This window comes from Marmota monax, unplaced genomic scaffold, assembly GCF_021218885.2.
Source record: "Marmota monax isolate L192 unplaced genomic scaffold, Marmota_monax_Labrador192_F-V1.1 WCK01_AAM20220418_F8-fsc00086, whole genome shotgun sequence".
In the NCBI taxonomy this organism is placed as follows: Eukaryota; Metazoa; Chordata; class Mammalia; order Rodentia; family Sciuridae; genus Marmota; species Marmota monax.
The window spans coordinates 5,674,974-5,694,492 of NW_026693086.1; the positions used below are offsets into that span (position 1 = coordinate 5,674,974).

Consider the following 19,519-nt stretch of genomic DNA (forward strand, 5'->3'; position numbering starts at 1 on the left):
CCCGAAGTCTGCTTCCAGGCCATATCTGAGAAGTGTTTGTCTTAGCCTTCCTCCAACCTGTTGGTGGACCCCTCTGGTGACCCTGCTTTTAGCTAGATCTGGTAATGCCCACTTGGGAGAAAGATGTCCTTAAGAATATAAAGCACAGCTGGGCACAGCAGGGCCCACCTATAATTCCAACAACCCAGGAGGCTGAGGCTGGATTGCAAGTTCTAGGCCAGCCTCCACAACTTGGCAAGATCCTGACTCAAAATAAAAAAAAAAAAAAATGAAAAGGGCTGAGGATATAGCTCAGGTACAAAGTCCCAGGTTTCAACCCCCAGTACCCCCACTCCTCCCAAAAAAGGATGTGAAGCACAAATGGATTTGGGGACAGTTGGTGTTTATGCCTTCCACTTCACAGGCACTTTTTCCAGGAGCTGATTCTGTCAGCCTTAAAGGGGTGGGTACAGGACTTAGACCTGACTGATCAGTGATGGCCCTGCAGGCATCTGTCAGAAGTCTCCTTGTTGAGGCTGCTAAAAGTAAGATATAAAAGTGTGAGCTGCCAGGGGTATGTGTGAAGTGGGGCTTTCTGAGAATTTTTGCCAAAGGAAAGCAGAGAATGGTGACATCCCTTGAAATCCTGGATCCAGTCATTAAAATCACTGGAATTTTGCTGGGCGTAGTGGTGCACACCTGTAATCCCAGTGACTCAGGAGGCTGAGGTAGGAGGATCACAAGTTCCAGGTCAGTCTCACCAACTTAGTGAGATCCTGTTTCAAAATAAAAAAATTAAAAGGTCTGGAGATGTAGCTTAGTGATGATGTGCCCCTAGGTTCAATCTTCAGTACCATAATCAATCAATCAAATTAATTAATTAATGGGATTTAGTTACACAGCCCAATAAATTTTCTTTCTGGTGCTGGGGATTGAACCCAGGGCCTTGTGCATGCGAGGCAAGTAATCTACCAACTGAGCTATATCCCCAGCCCATAAATTTTCTTTTAAAATACAAGTTAACTGGTGGACATGATGGCGCATGCCTGTAATTCCAGTGTGAACTCAAAAGGCTGAGACAGGAGAATTGCAAGTTCAATGCCAGCCTCAGCAATTTAGCAAGACCCTTAAGCAATTTATCAAGACCCTGTCTCAAATAAAAAGGGCTGTGGATGTGGCTCAGTGGTTAAGTGCCACTGGGTTCAATTCCTGGTATCAAAATAAATAAATTACAAGTTAACACTATCAGTTGCCTCTGAACAGGCCTTCTCACGCAACTAAGACAGAAAGGGTGAGTCCTGGGATCTGTTAGAATAACCAACAGTTTATTAAAAGCTTGCCCTGGGGCTCTGTGCCAGCCCCACAGCTGAGAGGGGCTCCCATGACTGCCCCCAGGCCCAGGAGCAGCCCTTTTCAAGGTCCTTCCCTTGTTCCCCCGCCCCAGCCCTGACCCCAATTAAAAAAAAAAAAAAAACAGGACAAGACGGCACAGGACGTCAGACAGCAACGGGGGAATGGAGAGACCCAGGCATCCTGACCCCAAGACCCCATCTTGATCCTTCTTTCCAAGGAAGGCCTTGCCTCCTATTCTCCCCGCTTCGGGTCCCAGACCCACTCTGCCACTTCCCAGGTCTGGGGGCCCTGTCGTCCCCAGTCCATGGCCCCATTGCAAGGGTAGTATAGTTCTCTGAATATAATATATCTAGACCCACCCTTCCCCTCCCCCAGGGGACTAGATGAATATTTGACACGCACATCTCCCTCCTTTCCCAGGCGGTGATGGAGGGAGACCCTGGCACCATGGTGGGGAAGCAGGGTTCCCGGTCAGCCTTGGGGCACTGATACCCAAGCTGGCCTGGGGCCACTGGCCAGCCCCAAGAAGCTCATGAGATGAGGAGGTTTGAGGGGAGCTGGAGCCAACATCGTGTCCCCACCACCCTTGGGTGGGCCTCAAGCTTACTGCCTGCCAGGATCAGGCTCTGCCCACCCCTGCCCTTGCCCCACTCCTCTGCTCATTCACTCTGCACTTCAGGAGTAGAAGTGGGAAGAACCGTTGAGGATGTGGGAAGCAACACTGGTGCTGCGACTCAGAGGACCAGGCACTGCCGCAGCAGGGGGGCCCACGTTCTCACTGCCACTGCCCCCTGAGGCTGCCCGCCGCAAGGGCTGGGGGCTGTTTCTTAGCAGCAGCAGGGCTCCACCACGGGGTGTTCCACTCTGTGTTGGGGGCCCCAGCCAGTTTGGGGGACCTGGAGGAGCCAGTAGGGACGGCTGACGCCAGGCTGGCGGGGGCATGCCTGGTGGAGGAGGGCCATGGCTCCAGTGTGCCCCTGAGCGAGGAACTGGGCGGGAGGGCCAGGCAGGGGCAGGGGGTGGAGCTGGATAGCCCTGGGCAGCAGCCTCAGCTGGGATGCCCCCCAGAGCCATACTGGAGAAGCCCAGCCTCATGCTCTCAGCATCGAAGGCCTCGATCTCACGGGCCTGCCGCTCGAGCAAACTCCGGATTCGCTCGGAGCGCCCTGTCTGCAGGGCCAGCAGCTCTTCTTCCACCTGGGGCACCCAGAACAGGGGTTAAAGTCCCAGAGTAGGGAGCCTGCCCTCCCTACCGCATCCTGGAGGCCAAGCCCCTTACCCGTTGCTCCAGCAATGCCCGCCTCAGAGCTACTCTCTGCTCCAGTTCCCGCAGCTCCCTCTCATGCTGGCTCTCTGTGCGGATCTTGATCTTACTCTGGTAAGCATTGAGCAGCTCCAGCTCCTGTTGAAGCTGCTGCCGAAGAGCCTGGAACTCTGCCTCTTGGGTCTCATCAAGCCGGAGCTGGAGGATAGGGAGAACGAGTTTTAGGGACCTCCTCTCCCACCCCCAAAATCCTCCCCTGCCCCAGGTAGGCCTGGGCCCTAAGGTTGCAAGAAGCAGCGGTCTCAACATCTATCAAAATGGAAGATGGTCATACCCTGTGCACAGCAATTACACTTGCAGGAATCTATCCCCCAGGTATACTTGCACATGTGCTCGAGATGTTCACGGAAGCGTTGTGATAGCAAAATACTGGAAACAACCTAAATGTCCACCAATAAGGGATGGGTTAAATAAATTATGGTACAGCCATACCATGGAAAATTCTACACTGTAAAAAAAAAAAAAATGAGATGTGTACTGACATGGAAAGATGTCCAAAAAATATTAAGTGGACAAAAGGTTAGAGAACTGTATGTAAATTGATTCCATTTGGTTAAAGTATGTATATAATTTTCCAAAAATGCATTGGAAAAAATCTAAATACACTTAATCATTAATAAGTTATCTCTGAGAGGTGGGACTGGGTGACAGAATGGGGCACCGATTTTTTGCACTTCATGTGCGTTTTAAGCAGCCCCACTCCAGTGTTGTGTGGGGTCAGTTTTTAGAACAGCAACCTTCCAAAACTGAAGTTTGACTAATTGGCCTGAGGGCCACACTCATGGTAAATTGCTCCTTGTGTACACATTAAATTAACTCAGGCCCAGGAAAAAATCAGAGCCATTTTCCTTGGTGGTTCTTGGTAGATAGGCAGGATGGCTTTGTTAAGACCTTAAGAAAATACTAAAAGAAATAAAACCATTGAGAAGAATATGAAATAACATAAACCATTGTTAGTGGAGTTTACAAACAGTAAACTTACAAACCTAAGAGTATCCAGGTTTCCCATGTACACAAAGCCCCAGCTCTGTTTACACCTCCTACCTTCCATTGCCCATAACTAAGCTGGAAATAGGCCAGCCTCTACTGTGCTCCCTCCCAGGCCCCCAGGCCTCACCGCCTGTGAGCTGAGCATCTCTGAGATGGACTGGTCATACTGCTCGGCCAAGATCGCCAGCTTTCGGGTCTGTTCTTCCTTGAGCCGCTTAAGGAGGCTCTTGTGCTGAGCTTTGGGCGTAGTCTCCAGCAAGTGTGCCCGCAGAGCCTTGTACTGCCGAGTCTGGATCTTACACGTCTCCTGGAACTGCTTCTTGATCTGCAGCTCCTTAGACTGTGCAGTGGATGGATCAAGGGGAAATGGGGACAGGGAGAGGGGAGAGGAGGAGAAAAAGGAGGAATAACCAGGGGAAAGGGGGAGAAGAGAAGGAGGAGAGGAGACAGAAGCAGAGACAGGGAGAGGGAGAGAAACAGAAAACATGTTAGACAGAGGGGGCGGGGGGAGCTGTATACAGACAGACATGGAGAGATGGGATTGTATTGAGAGAAATCAGGAAGGTCTCAACGGGCAAGAGATGTGGAGAAAACAAGACAGGTTTCAAGAGCTCGTCCAGAGTTGGGTGGAAACCAAGAGGAATGTCAGAGTTCGCAGACAGGGAATCTTTAGAGGACTGAGTGCACAAAAGCAGCTTTGACCATGCAGAGGGAGAAAATGTGACTTTGGGACAGCTTGTGAGCAAATACAAGAATGTGCAAAGGAATGAGACTGAGTAACATAAAACACCCACAGGAGATGGCAACACAACTAACAGACAGGAGGTCCCAGGTCCAGCACCTCAAGAGAGAAGGAAGGAAAGGAGAAGCACTGAGCGGAGAAATGGATAGAAGGGACTGGGACTACTCCGTTTTGAGCCACAGAAGGGAAAGGGGAAAGGGAGATGACCAGAAAGGGCCTGACAAGTTCAACAGGCCAGCAGCTGCCACCTGACCAGATCCACATTCCAGCCCAGCCCCTATGCATTCAGATCCCATTCCAAGCCCACAACCAATCCCAGTCCCAGAGCCCACACAGCTCTGCCTGGCCCCTCGGCTCACCACCCTCAACTGTGGAGGGTTTCCAGCACCATCCCCCAGCCCTCTAGGCTAATGCCCGATGCAGGAGAGAGATGCAGCTCCCAAACAGAAGGGAACATGTAGGCAGTGGGTTGGGAGAAAAGGCAGGGAACAAGATGACCAAAGGACCTGGACCCTAAGGGCTCTCTGGAAGGGACCCACAAACAGGAGAACTATGGGACCAACAAGTTCCGTGGAAGTTCCTCAGGGGCCCAGAGCCCAGAGCCCAGGGCTGGTGGTGGTCATGGTGCAATGAAGCTATGAGGCAGAGAGGATGAGGCTGAAGAGTGAAAGGGTTTGAGATAACGTAGATGGGGTGAAGAGGTCATGGAGCTGGGGGCCAAGGGTCCAGATTGGGGGCAAACCAGGGAGGCTAGGCGGCAGGACAAAGCAGACAGAGGCAGCCTGGGCCAAAGGTATAGTTCCGCTCAGATATTTTATTTGTGTTTGTCTTTTTTTTTTCTTCTTTTTTTTTTTTTTGGTGGGGGAAGGGGACAGGTTGGAAGGGAGACAGAAAAACAAAATCAAAGAGGAGAAAAAAAAACAAAAACAAAAACAAAAAAAACATGACTCTTCCCACCCAGCGCCACCCCTGGCCCCAGGCCTGCATTAATGAGGGTGAGGATGAGCACACACACAGCGGGAGCACAGCAATAACTTAGGGGGGCAAAACACAAAGTGTGACTTCTGGACTCTGCAGTGGAGGCTGGCTGCCTGTCTAGAGGTCAAAGGGCTGGGCTTAGGGGAAGGAGGGAACATACTGAAGGAGGAGGTGAAGGGAGGGAAGGACTGCGAACTGGAGAAACGTCACTGAGTTGTGGGAGATAAAGTGCTTGATGCTCTAGATTTGGGCTGCAGTTGGTTACCTCCAAGGAGGCAGGGCCCGGAATTGGCGGGTCCGGGATCTCCGCCCAGCTACAGTGCTTGGAGGTGGATGGCGGGAGGCAGGGGGCCCAAATCTGCGTTGGCTGCGTGGTAGCAGCCGAGGGATCCGACTGGGCCTTTCACCCCGAAGTAGTCCCCAGCTGGCCAGTGTGTGGATGGCCCAGGGAGGCAGGCGGGAGGCTAAACCCTGGCTGGCCCGTGCTAGGCGCCAGTTCCAGCCCTTGCACAGAGCCCAGACCTTTGCCAACAGTGCTAGTGGGTGCTGAGCAGTGCGGGGATTGCCCTTCCGAGGCCCAGGGATAGGCAGACGGCTGCGGAAGCCATCCTTGTTGGTCTTGGGGTAGAGTGCAAATAGGCCCCGGTCCCCCACAGCCCCACAGCCCTGTAGGGCCCGGAAGGCCATGGGCGACAGGCGCAGCAGAACCCGCAACCAAAGACGAGAGATGCCCCGGCGCATCCGGGGGCCCTGCTGCCGCACCCACTTGCCCCCAGCTGCCATAGCTGCAAGAGGTAGAGCCAGGCCTGGCCAAGCTAGGAGCCAGGCAGCCCCAAGGCCCAGAGGCACACCCATAAGGCCTCGGCGCCAGCTCAAGCCCAGAACAGCCCCTAGTGCAGTTCCCTGGGCCAGGAGTAGGAACAGACTGGGGGGCAGGTGCAGGGCTGTACAAAGGAGCAGGTAAGAGGCCCCTAGGCCCACCAGGCCCACCTCAAGGGCCAGCAGAGCTGCTTGCAGGCCACCTCCCCCCTGGGCTGCCAACAGTGGGAGTAGAAGTAGTAGCAGTAAGGGCAGGAGGCCAGAGGAGGACCCCACTGCAAAGGAGAGGCCAGCCAGGAGGCCGTGGGACAGGAGTCCAGGGAGCTGGCTAGCAGGGCCAGGCCTCAGGTGTGGTGGAGGAGGCTCTGGAGGGATGTCTGGGGAAGGACAGCCATCTCCAGGATCCCTAGGGGTTCCAACTGGAGCCCCCTCTTCCTCCTCCTCCTCCTCCTCAGGGACCGGAGTGAGTGCTGGGCCCTGGACCCAGCCTAGCTCAAACTCCTCATCCAGAAGGCTCCCATCCTCCTTCCCCCACAGCCCCCATGCCCCAGCCTCCTCCTGGCCAATAATGCTTCTCTCCTGGGATGTCAGTGAGGGGACTCTAAGCTCCTCTATCTCCTCCTCAGGCAGATCCCAATATTCCTCATTAACTGGACTCCTATGTTTTTGTTGACTAGGACTAAGGGTTCCTGATTCTTCCCCCAAAATCCTCTGCTCCTCTGGCTCCAAGGTGGCCCCTTCCTTTCCCAGAATCCTTCTCTCTGGCATTGCTTCCTCCTCCTCTCCCAGAATCCTTTGGTCCAGGACTGCCTCCTGGCCAGATGAGCAGGGCTGCTCTTGACTAGGGGTGCCTGTGCTGGGTGGTCCCAGAGCCCCAGTAATGGGGAGGCCAGGGGGGCGCTGGCCTGCACGTACTTTGAGGCTCTTGGGTTGCTGGCGAACCTGGGCTGCATGCTTCTGCCGCAATTCTTGCTCACGTCGCTTGTTATACTCCAGTTGGTTGCCCAGTTCTGTCTGATGCTGTAGGCGGGTGAGCTCAGCCCGTGTGCGCTGGACGGCTTGGAGCTGCCGTAGCTCCAGCTCTCGGGTGGCCTCATGCTGCCGCAGCAGCAGTGCACACTCCAAGTCCTTCTGTGTCTGTTTCTTGTTCAAGTCCTGAGGCAGAAGGGAGGCAGGGCCCAGGGCCTGGTCAAGGAACCTTGCTGGTGTTCAGGAAGTAAAAGCCCAGCACTGCCTGGCACAGGGAGCTGGGAGTAGGGTAAAGATGAGGGCTGTCAGCTCTTGTCTGATCTGGGAACACAGACCTAAGGACATTCTAGTAGGATCTGTGGGGATGGAAAGCAAGAGGAGTACTAAAGAGAAGCTAACCCACAGCACCATGAGGGCAGAGGGGGAAGAAGACTCAAGAGTGGCAAATGGAAAAGGAGAGGTTCTGGGAATCGTGACTGGGCTAGAGAGGAAGGGCAGGTGGGGTACCCTACCTCTCGCAACAGGTCCTGGTCCAGGCTGTGACGGGCCAGTAGCATCTTGCGCTTGTACTGTCGACACTGCAGCTCAAAGTATTGGCGCTGTCGCCTTAGCAGCCCTGCTTCCTCCTCTGCCTGGCACTGTTGTAGCTGCTCCTTCTGCCGCAGCAGCCACTCGGCCTTCTCCCGCTTGGGTGTGCTGGGGTTCTCCTGGAGCTCCTGGGTGAGATCAATAGGAGAGCAGGGTCACAGTTGGCCTGCCTGCCCACTTGGCCTGCCATCAGCCTGCCCACTGTGGCAGTCCTAGCCCACCTCCTTTAGCTGTTCCTTCCGAAGCTTGTAGGTGCGCTTCTGTGCCTCCAGCAGGGCAGCTAGCTCCTTCTTCTGCTGTCCAAGGATGTGCTGCTGGAACTTTCGTTCCTCAGCCTGGGCAGCTCGTGCCTCCTTCTCACCAATGGCCTGGTGCCGCCGGGCCAGCTTTTCAGCCTCAGCTCCAAAGCCAGCCCGCTGTGCCTCGAGTTCCCTCTGCAGCCGTGCACTGTGCTCCTCACGTTCACCCCTCAGCCGGGACTCCAGGGCCAACAGCTGCTTCTGGTGCTGCCGCCGCATCCGCTTGTAGCCACTCAGCTGCTCCCGCAGGGCTGAGTCCTGCTCATGCTCCTGGATCTGACGGCTGACCTGGGTGGGAGAGAGAATAAGTGGGGGCCAGCTCCGGCCCCATCACCTTCATGCTCCCAGGAAGATCATGGATTTCAGACTCACTGGATTTGTTCTCATTGAGTACCTTCCTCACACTTAGCTTCTCTCAGCTGTTTCCTCAACTGGATAATGGAGACATTATCAATTCATGGGTTAGTGAGATCATATGATAAAAGGCACAGGGCCTCCCACAAAAACATGAACAATTAAAATTAGTTCAAAAAAATGAATAAGACAGCTAGGTGGAGTATGGAGGCTGGGGCAGGAGGATGGCAAATTAAAGGACAGCCTCAGCAACTTAGTGAGACCCTGTTCTCAAAACTTAAAAATAAAACAACACAGAATAACACAGACCTGGGCTCAAATCCCAGTTCTGCCATTTACCAACCATATGATCTCAAGCAGGTTAACTTCTCAAAGCATTCTTACCTTATCTGCTACATGGGGCAATAACACATCCTTTCAGGGGGCTGTGTAGACAAATTTGATACACAGGGAAAGCATCTTAAATACTTGGGAATATGAAGTATTGGCATCTTAACCTTCAGCAACACAAGGAGCCAACTATGATCCCAGGAGCTAAGCTGGGATATGGGTCCTGAGATGCTGGAACAGGAATACTGGTCCTGAATGTCTTCTCCAAAGTTTGACCTCTGGTCCCATCCTCAACTGCTCTGTTAGTTGGCCAAGACCTTGAAAGTCACAGACCTCTCTGTATGGTCTCATAAAACAACAAGCACTCCAGGAGCTGAATCACCAGCCACAGGGAGAGGATATAAGAACATATCAGATCTACCGACTGGCTGGCCTCTAAGGGGATTATCAGTACTTAAATTAAGCTTCAAGGGAATGTGATCCAAAGGTTTATTAAAGGCATGAATGAAAAGCTAGGTTTTATGAAAACTCTAACATCTTATCCTGTGAACTGTGATAAAGATTGCCATGAATTGACTTTAGGAGAGGACCAAGGTTTTTCTAATAGGATTTGAGACCCACCACAGGTGCGTAGGGAAGCAGCACCTCTGAGCCACAGTGGCTCATTTCCCAAATGGGATCTGACCCTCTCTCTCCAGGACAACAGGAAACATTAAATGCAGGGGTATGGGTGGGCCTGGTAGCCAATCACCGAAGTGAAGCAGATCCACCTTCCCTCTGTGGCAGAAATTCATCAAGCTAGCATAACACCTTTCAGGAGTACCACAGCAGGTTGGATGTGACTGTGAATAAGGGCATGAAGCGTTTGACTGGCTAATAAAGCCTGGGAACACCCCCAGATGTTAATTCAGCCAGGCCACAAAAAATGGAAGTAAGAGTTTGCTAAGCTATGAATACCCAGACTGGGTAATGGGACCAAAACAGTGTGCTGGTAGAAGACAGCAGAAGAGTCAACGAGAGAAGGCAAGAGACAGTAATAGAGAGTAGAATCTGCATTTAATCATAGGACACAAGGAACAGTCATTGCTGGGCTTAACTTGAAACATCCAGGTGATAGATAAAAGGACAGTGAACCAGATGAGTGAGGATGGCCACACTTACCAGGGAGGCAGTACGGATGGTGGCAAAGTGGTCCCGGTTGCGGCAATAGGCTCGGCGGCGGGCAGAAGAGGTGGTGGAGGTGGGAGCAGGGGCTGCAGGTGGCTGGAGCGGGCCTGGGGTTATCTCTGGCTGGTAGGGGTCATCATACAGGTTATCAGAGACCTAGAGGAGTGTAAGGTGGAAAGGATAGCTGAGGTTCAGAAGACATTGGGCCCAAAGAGAGTTATCAGAGGGGACTTGTTCAAACTTAGAAAGGAGGAGCAATCAGGCTGAGAGAGGAAGAGCTGGGAACTCAGCCACTTGTCCCTCAGGCCTGCTACATACCGGCAACCTGTGGATGATGGAGCTGTGGGAGGTGACTGTGTGTTCCCCCTCCTGCATCATGGCCATCTCTCGGGCTTCAGGGCCTTCCTCTTCCTCCTCTTCTTCTTCCTCCTCTTCCTCATCCTCCTCATTGTCTGAGGCATCTGCTAGGCTGTTGACTGAGCTGCTCTGGCTGGAGGCGCTGATGGACATGCTAGGCACTGAGTGGCTACTCTCTAGACTGGTCAGTGTCCCCGCCCGGTGCATGTAGGGCTCTGCTTCCTGTGAACAGGGCGTGGGCTGTTGGGCAGGGAAGGGGAAGGACAAAGGGAGTGTGCATGGAGGTAGCACAAGGAGACAGAGGGTCTGAAGAAAGGTGGGGAAGTGGGACTAAGCCCAGCATGGGGTTTAAGGAAGGTGGCAGGGCAAGCTGGGTCACCTCCTCTTCTTCTGGGGCCTCAGTGCCAGGGCCATTAGGTGCCTCTTGGAACAGTATCTTCTTCATCTTGCGGTACTGCAGGTTGTCCAGTTCCCGCACAGCATCCTTAGTCCTCTGGATTAGGTCCATGATGACTGTAGGTGGCCGCTCCCGGAGCACAAAGCGGTGCTGGGGAAAGAGAACACTGAGGGCTGCTGCTAACTCCCCCATAAGCCATGGTTCTTGGCATTTCCTCTGCCCCGAGGCCCATACCCACTAAGGGATGATGCTGGCCTTGTCTCAACTGCTCCTCCTCCAACAATTTTCTCCACCACCCAGTCTACTCTCCAGTCTCGAGTTCCTCCAGGAATGGCTGATAGGTAAGTCAAGAGATCCGGATTCTAGTCCAGCTCCAATAATCAAAATGCTATGAAACCTTAGACATGTGACAAGGTCTCTTTAGGCCTCATAAAGTTTCTCACAATTATAAAACAAGTAGGTCAAACTAGATAGTCTAAGTCAGTTCCCAAGTAGGGCTACTAAGGTTCCCCTAGATCTGTGAAAGCAAAGAGGCCCCACTAATTTTGCCAATTCAAAACCTAAGGGAAATCATACATTTACCCATGATAAGGCTACACGGGCTTTGGATTTGAATTAGAACAGATCAGTGTGGTAACCCTTGTTATCGCATGCTGACCAGAAGCTCTGGTTGGCAATTATATACATCTTTGACTAATAAAAGATGGAAAAACAAATTATTATTTAATAAATTAAGGTATTAGTTAATAAACTTTATTACTTCATAAATTAAGGAAGACAAAATCTTACAAAACAGAAAGTCTATCAGGTATAGGGGCTGAAGTGGAAACTCATAAAAAAAGTTCTTGATAGAGGAAGAACTGGGAACCACTCATTTCACTGAGGGTTTCTGCGGCTCTACCAAGCTACAGTTCTAGAATACTGTAGGCCAGCAAACACTCACCTTCAGAAGAACCTCTGAGGTTGGTCTGTCTTGAGGGATTTTCTGAAGACAGGAGTCAACAAAATTCCGGAAGTACTCAGACCTAGATGTCAGAGAAAATGGAAGACAGGTAAGGAGGGCATAAGCCAGGCAGCCTAACTCCATGGTTAACCCCTGGGCCCAGGAATCCCAGTCCTCACCAGTGTCCTGACTGGAGCACGGGGGACTCATTCTGTGCAATGTGGTATAAGGCACTCATCGCATTCATGTTAAACAGTGGTGGTTTCCGTTCCGCTAGAAAAAGGTCAAGGGGTAGAAGGTGAGAAATGGCATGTGAGCAAAGGAGAACACAGAGAACATGGGGTCAAATCCCAGTTCTCTTGCTACATGACCTTGAGCAATGCCCATAATCCTATTCAGTCTCAATACCTTCATCTGTAAAATCCAACACTCATCCTCTGTGTTGCACACAGGTGGAGCAGGGATAAAAGAAAATAACCTACACAAAAGCACCAAAAACAGGCAGAAGGGAGCCCATTCACTTATTGGCCCACTAATACTTACTGGATACCAAATAAGAACAAAAAACTTGCTAACTATTATGGTACAGGAAGATAAGAAAATACAAGATTCAGGTCTTCAAGGAACTTCCTTGCCTTCAAGGAACTTCCAATCTAAAAATTAATTAGAATTTAATTAGAACTGAACAAGTAACACTGAGTTAAAGGTGTTAACTAGAGTAAGGGAGAAAAAGGTGAACGTCTGGAAGGTTGACAGTGTAATGGGCCTTTGAGCTAGTACCTTCCAAGGGAATTCAGGGAATGTCTTTTGGAAAAAGGGATGTTGGGAGGTAGACTTTACGAAATTGTGACCCAGAAAAATGTTTTGTTATTTATGCTTTTGGCCTTAACAGTGATTTTTAAAAATTAATTGCAAATAATACCTCAATAATAATCTAAATTTCTCTTAAAAAATTTGACCTGGTGAAACTGAGTCTACATTCCTACATTTACAATGAGCTGGAGCCAAGCCTTCCTCCTATGGGAATGCCAGTTTCTAGTGTGCCATACCTTCTTCCACAATGCTTCTCTGATACTAAGTATGCCACTTATAATTAGACTTGATGTGGTTCCCGCCCCACCAACAGTAGAACTATTTCTCTGGATCCATGTCTCTACCAAAAGGTAGGAATACAATGAATTGATCTAGCTTTGTCTTCTATGTGACCTGTTTCTATGACCCACTGACCCCGGCCGCAAATAGTAAATGGACTATGGAAATGGAGGGAAATGGCACATCCAAATATCTGATCTCAGGCACAGGGCTTGATATAAACCAAGGCAAGAAAGTGGGAAATTTCACAACCAGGGGATAGATCCTGTGAAGGAGAGAGCCAGCTTCTAGGAGCAGAGCCCCTTGTCTGGTGTAAGGAAGGACCCCATCAATGATCCCCACTGGCTTCAGTCTTGCAGGCAATGAGGAGCCACTGATGGCTGAGTAGGGAGTGAAATGACTGCACTGAGCTTAGGCAAATCTCTCTGGCACCCATATTCAAGACAGACTAAAAGGGAGAAGAAACCAGTAGTAGAAAAGAGCACTCCAGGAAATTGTTGGTAAGAGCAACTAACAGCAACTCTTGGACAACTGGCAATGAGTTGGAAGTTTTTACCTCATTTAATGGTTGCTTCAGTAGTGTGGGATGCAGGGATGAGAACCCTGACATGGCTTTAATAAGTGCTCATGAACTCACTTGGGCCTAATTCTTGAGTCTTCTTACTCTTCTGCATTACATTGCTTCAGTCGCCCGTGCTTGCTCTTACCTGTACATGCTGCTCTGGAACCTTCTTCCTCTACCCTTCCAGCAGCTATTATTTGTCTTGTGGGTCTGTTTAAACATCTCTATAAGGAGGCCTTCCTCAGCCCCTAAACTAGGTCAAATCCATTGTTTTATGTCTGTACCACTCCTGGAGCTTCACTATTCAGCTTTCATCACACAAAGAGAAAACATGTCTGGCTTTCTCAACTCAAATGTAAGTTCCATGAGGGCAGGAACCTCATTCACTACCATGTCCTCAGAACCTAGCACAGTGCATGCCACACAGCAGACACTCAAAGGAGTGATGACTACTACAAAATATTTAGGTCAAAGAATTGGCAGAATTTGAGAGTTGCTTGAATTAGGAATCCATGGTAGAATCAAAATGTACAGAAGCTTGGAAGGCCTTGGGATCCCATCCTCCTAGGATGGGGATAATAACACAAAGGAGCCAAGAAGAAAGAGGATAAGGGAGCAGCCAGGAGGACATCCTTACCCAGCTCGATGCAGGTTATCCCCAAGGACCAGACATCTACTTTGCCATCATACTGCCCCTCATCCATTGCCAGGATCACCTCCGGAGCCATCCTGGGAGAATTGTCAGGACAGAAAGGCTTTAAACCACCCCAGCAACACCTACCCCCAACACCCCAGCTTTCTCTACTTACCACCACTCTCACTCACCAGTATGGGGTGCCCACAAAGGAGTTGGCGGGTGCCATGATGGACGCAGAGCCAAAGTCCCCCAGCTTCACTAAGCCTGGCTCTGAGAGAAGGATGTTTCCAGCCTTTACATCCCTGTCAGAGGCAAAGTTCAGGGATGAAATGTGTCTCAAGACAGGGGATTTAACAGTTTCAAAGAAGACTATAACCCAGTAAAATGAGTGGTGTCAGTCAGATGATGGTACCCAGCCACTGTCAGTACTCCTATACCTATGAATCATGTTGTGGGAGTGCAGATACGCCAGGCCCTGAAGTGCTCCGTGGGTCACAGCTGCAATTTCTACCTCCTGAAGGGGCTTCTTGTGCACTGATGAGGGAGGGAGGGAGGGAGGGAAAATATCAAGTTAAGGAAGCTCACATTAAGGACTGGAATAAACTCCCTTTGTCCCTCCCCTATAGCTTCTCTGTTCTTTTTGATCCCCATATATTGGCTATCTTGTCACTTACCTTCTAGAAGGTCTGAAGCTGAGCCCAGGCAATATTCCATCACCAGCTAAGGAAGGGGCAAGCATTAGATCAGAAAATCCTGACCATTCCTGGCCCAGCTCCCTTAGGCAGAGATTCAAAACAGAGCTTCCTTATCTATCTCTGACTTAGGCAATAGCCCATGAGGAAGGGCAACCAGAGAAAATGAGGTGGTAGTAGGAGAGATCCTACAGTCAGGCCTTTCCTAGAAAGAGCCCAAGACACTCACCACTACTCCCATCTGGATCCCTTTAAAGCCCCATTCAATCTCTACCTCCTCAAGCCCATATGCACTTTTCTGGCTGCTAACAGTCTATTTCATTCCTTGGACCAACCTCTCCTTGTAGATCAATCCTGCTACTCAAGGGTTGGCCTTAAGAATACAGTAGTCAGGAAAGACTTTCTCCTTCCAAAGATCTTTGAACAGGGTGCACTTAGACTGAACCAGGACAAGATAAGACTGAGTAGGGATAAACATTAGGACAGAGTACAAGAGCCAGCTCACCCAAGCCGTGTGCTCCCTCAGGTAACAGCCCCGGTACTGAATGGTATTGGGATGCCGGAGCTTCTGTAAGAACCGCACCTCCTTGATGATGTCCTGCCATTTCTAGGAAGAGGCCAGAGTAGAAGGGGGTCACCCAGTGTGCACCTTGCAACTGGGGTTCCCTCCCAACCAAGATGGTCTTAGTGAGCCTGACTCACCTCATTTGATTGCTTTCCGCTATAGGACATCTTCTTGATGGCCACCACCTCACTATTCCGGACATCCCGGGCCTAGAGAATCAGACCAGAGAGTAGTGAAGACCCCCACTGAGCACAAGGCAGAGAAGGCTTGCTGGCTGAGTTGAAGAGGGCAGGGAAGGTTAGAGTGGCGTAGGAAGGCTGTCTAGAGGTCTATAGAGTTAAGAATAGAGTCCTCTCCCCTGCTTTACCCTCTCAAAACCCCACTCACAAAGTACACAGCTCCAAAGCTGCCATGGCCAATTTCCCGGAGGTCAGAGAAGAGCTTTTCAGGGTCATCCTTGAAGAAGAGTTCAGCTACATCTGGGTCCTTCAGGCTCCCGGCCCGGCCCCCAGCTGGCATGGCGGCCCCTGGGGCCCCTGAGAGTGGGGCCTGGCCTAGAGAATAGAGATGGGAATCTTAGAGCAAGGACGGGGTCTTCTGGAAGAGGAAGGAGCCCCCTCAAGTTTCTGCTTTCTCCTCCCCTCATTCACTGATGAGGGGGAGGCACTGCTGAGGAAGGGCAAGGGGAGATTAGGAAGAACATCAAAGCTCCAAAAAAAAATGAAGTTGCCCTGGCAACCAGATCACGGGGGCCGGGTCCCTGGAGTCCCTAAAACTGGTAGGAAGACTCTGGGAAGCTAAGCATCCTCACCACCACTCTCAGCCCTCAACAAGTTTCCATTTCCCTATACCTGTTATTTTCCCTCAAAGAGAAACAGGCCTCCCTGCCAGATCCCCACATGTCCTATCCCAAGTCCCAAACCCCACTGATTTCCATGTACCTTCCTCTTCCCCTTGATGTTGCGGCCCCCTCCTCCCTCAACCTCTCACACCCTGAAAAAGAACAGGAAACAGCCAAGCCGGAGATGGTGGAAATCCGGCCATTGTTGTAAGTGGGGACTGGCCCATGGGGGCCAGGAGACTCACTCTCAAAAAAGGGTAGAAGACACTGCAGCAAGGAGGAGTTCTAGAACAGGAAAGACAGTAATATAAATGATATCTGGCTTTGAGGGCCTCTCTGGGATCTGGATTGCCCCCCTTATCCAGTCCAACTGCTTGAGCAACACACCCAAGTACAGGCATTTACTGGGTACAAACATTTACTGGGCATGGATAGTAAACACCTCACACACATCATCTCATTCAATCCTTGCCATAACCTTATGAGGAAAGTATTATCATTACCCCTTTTTTACAGATTAGGAAACAGGCTCAGAAAGGTTAAGGGACTTGCCCAAAGTTGGTCTACCACCACCACCACCACCACCAGGCTTTCAGAACAGCCCTATAAAACCAGCAGGGCAGGATCAGGATCACCATTTCCCAGGTGAAGTCACTGAGGCAGAGAGGAAAAAAGAATTCTCCAAGGTCAGAGAATAGGACCTTCTCTTCTTATCAAGCCTGCATGCTCAATATTTTCTCAGCTTGCCACTCCAAGCTCAGCCACCCTCCTGCAGGAAGCCTCCACTGACCAGCTTTTGGGGAAAGTTCCCAGAGTACTCAAACACCCAAAGAGAGTTCCTGGAGGGCATTAGAACCAGGACTTTAGAGGGGCTTCTAGGGGAAGTTCCTAGCTAAACACTTATCAGGATTTAGGCACAAAGAAGCCTTCAGCAGAGCTGGACTCCCAGGGCAGAATTTTAGTTACTTAAAAGCACCCAACAATTTTAGCATGTAATTATATTCTGTCGTGCATTGTTTCCTGTTGTGTTGTTAATTTTGTCTCCTCAGCCCAACTGGAAGCTGGAGGGCAAGGAGGGAGCCTGACTCTCCAGTGGGCCCCCAGGGTGCCGAGGGCTCAGAATAGCCTGGGAGATTGATTGATTGCCCTCAGCCCAGCCCTCAGCAGCTTCCAGGCTGCTCAAAGCAGGCCCCCTTCTCCCTTCTGCCAGCAATGGTGCTAAGCATCTCTCACCCCACCGCACACCCACACGCAAAGGCAGGTGCTCACAACTTGCCAAGGGAATCTTCCTGACCTCTTTACCAGCACTGAGCCCAAGACGGCTAATCCAAAACCCCAGGCCACACGAAAGGGGTGCCAGCCATTGGCAAAACATCACACAGGTCCTCTTCCTCACAATAACAAACATTTGAGCAATCATCAAGATCTGTGCTAAATCACAACCACCCTTTAAGACAAATAACGTTATCTCTGCCCTGCAGACAAGGAACACCAAATCTGCCTGTGTTTAAGCTGTACCACTAGCACATCCCATCTGCAATGTACAGCAACAGGGCTTTGAATAAGTTCCTAATACTTCTCGGTCTTCTCTTACATTAAATGGATTACAGCATGGGACTGTTGTGAGATTTTAATGAGATCTCATACTTAGGAACACTATGCAGACACTCAACATATGGATTTTTCCTTCTCTGCCCCCAGGGTTGCCACAAGGCTTTAATCCTTTGGGGGATTTGGCTTTAACTGTTAAGAGAAGCCACTATGGCCCTCATTTATTAGAACAGAGAGCCTTCTTAAAAATCCAAGCCAAAGACTGGGATCAGGGTAAAGATGAAGGTCACAGTATATACAAAAATCCATAAGGCAGAGGCAGGAGCCAGAGCCTCCAATCAGGCAAAGCTCCTGAGTATAGCCCTCCTGCAAAGGAAGCTCATTTCATTCCCATTTTTAAATCTCACCTCAATTCATTCTCCTATGGATCCCTGGCCAAGCCCAGGTCAGAAGAAAAGAGATAGCAAGAAACAGGTATAGATCAGGGGAGCAACACTTGATGGAGTTCTTGGGTAAAAATCCCCATTCTGACACTATGTGACCTTGGGCAACCTCTCTGGGCCTCAATGTTCTTAACTGTAAAACGGGAAGACAGCAATAAAGGTGAATGGTGGTGGTGTCACATGAGAATGGGTATAAAAATACTTTGTAAAGATAGACCCACTGACAAATATATGAGATTATACCATCATAATAAGAGGTAGAAAAGAAGGTAACTGTAGCTGGGGGAGTATTGCCAAGCACCCCCTCCCACCCACACTTCTTTGCAAGGACAAGAAACCCAACCAGACCAAGCCTGAAAAGCAGATAAGCAGACCCACCACGGGATTCAGAGGCATAGGAATCAACACCCCAGAGCAGGAAAAAGGGAATCATGGAGGAAAAGAGGTGGCTGGGAGAGGCAAAGTGAACAGGGTGAGAGGACATGAAGGCTGCAAACCCATCTGATTAGCTCAATCACCCTAGGGCGTGACCCCTGCTGACATCAAAGACCCTGTCACCCACCTGGGTTCCCCATCAACCAGGCACAATGAAGGAAAGAGGAAGTGGCAGAGGGTGGCAACAGAAGGCAAGGCTAGGCAGAGGCTGACCACTGACCAGCCAGGCTTCCCCATCCTGAGGAGAGAGCCCATCCAGGCCTAGCTTCTCAGAAAGGATCACCCTTTCTTTTCAGTGCTAGACACAGGGACCCGCGCCCCTGCACCCCATGTCTCACCTGGTAGGGGTCACTATGGTGCCCCAGCGCCTCCGCTTCCGCCTGGAGTCCTCCAGCGGCTCTGCCAAGCAGGGAGAGGGGCAAGGAGACCTCTCCCCTTGCCACCTCTTCCTCAGCTTTCGCCGTTCCTGAGGGGCGGACCCGGGAAGCCTCCCCTGGAGGGGAGGGGGTGACAACCTGATCTGACCTCGCGGTCCAGTCCTCCCCCAACTCGAGGGCGACAGTTGCTGAATCCCGGATTTGATTGTGGGGTATGAACCCCGAATATTTGCAAGGGGATAAAATGAATCCGATATTTGAACACCTGGGGAATGAACCCCGGATAGTGGTGCACGCGGGGGCCTGAACCCCAAGATATTTGAAATTCTATAAAACAGAGACCCAGGTTTAGAGAGGTTGGGACTCGAGTTCAAGCTACCTGGAATATGAGGACTGATACCTGGGTATCTGAGAAGCAAGGGGCCAAGCCCGGAAATTTGGGACCCAAGGGCCTGAGCCCCAGTTCTTCGGCCACCTACAGGGGGCCCACCCCTAGGACGTCCGGCAGCACGGCCCCACTCACGCCGGGGTCCGAGAGTGACAGTCCCCACTCCCGCCCTGGACTCCTCCCTCCCCCCTCCTCTCTCCGGAGGACTACTGAAAGACTGTAGCTAAGGCGCTGATGACGGTCCCCGCGCCCTCTCTCCCTCTCCTCTTCTCCGTCTCTCGGCACCACAGCCCCGGTCTCGTCCCGGTCTCCCTCTCCCTCTTCCTCCCAATTCCAAGATGGAGACC

At 51.1% G+C, this 19,519-nt stretch overlaps 1 protein-coding gene across 6 annotated transcripts; it reads right to left on the reverse strand.

Moving 5' to 3' along the window:
• Positions 1-365: 365 nt before the first annotated feature.
• Taok2 (TAO kinase 2) lies at positions 366-19,506 on the reverse strand. 6 transcript variants are annotated; one of them, XM_058582651.1, is made up of 19 exons: positions 18,746-19,499; positions 15,525-15,691; positions 15,275-15,346; positions 15,078-15,179; positions 14,555-14,600; positions 14,318-14,414; positions 14,069-14,182; positions 13,881-13,972; positions 11,769-11,862; positions 11,590-11,671; positions 10,629-10,796; positions 10,211-10,489; positions 9,887-10,048; positions 7,964-8,329; positions 7,667-7,870; positions 7,101-7,340; positions 3,774-3,986; positions 2,612-2,794; positions 366-755 (listed from the first exon to the last, which is right to left on the reverse strand). In XM_058582651.1, the coding sequence occupies exons 2-19, from the start codon at positions 15,654-15,656 to the stop codon at positions 717-719; spliced, it is 2,685 nt and encodes an 894-aa protein (XP_058438634.1). In that variant the 5' UTR covers positions 15,657-15,691; positions 18,746-19,499; the 3' UTR covers positions 366-716. The 6 variants fall into 6 exon arrangements, with proteins under 6 accessions (XP_058438634.1, XP_046310645.1, XP_046310646.1 ...); XM_046454689.2 differs by lacking the exon at positions 366-755 and adding an exon at positions 1,284-2,529 and having other exon boundaries at positions 18,746-19,501; XM_046454690.2 differs by lacking the exon at positions 366-755 and adding an exon at positions 1,284-2,529 and having other exon boundaries at positions 10,211-10,471; positions 18,746-19,500.
• Between the last annotated feature and the right edge of the window lie 13 nt (positions 19,507-19,519).

Coding starts and splice junctions, on each gene's coding strand:
- Taok2 (XM_046454687.2), bottom strand. CDS start 15,656: ATGCCAGCTGGGGGCCGGGCCGGGAGCCTGAAGGACCCAGATGTAGCT. Junction 15,347..15,524: donor GCTTTGGAGCTGTGTACTTT/GTGAGTGGGGTT, acceptor CTGATTCTCTAG/GCCCGGGATGTCCGGAATAG. Junction 15,180..15,274: donor GCGGAAAGCAATCAAATGAG/GTGAGTCAGGCT, acceptor GCCTCTTCCTAG/AAATGGCAGGACATCATCAA.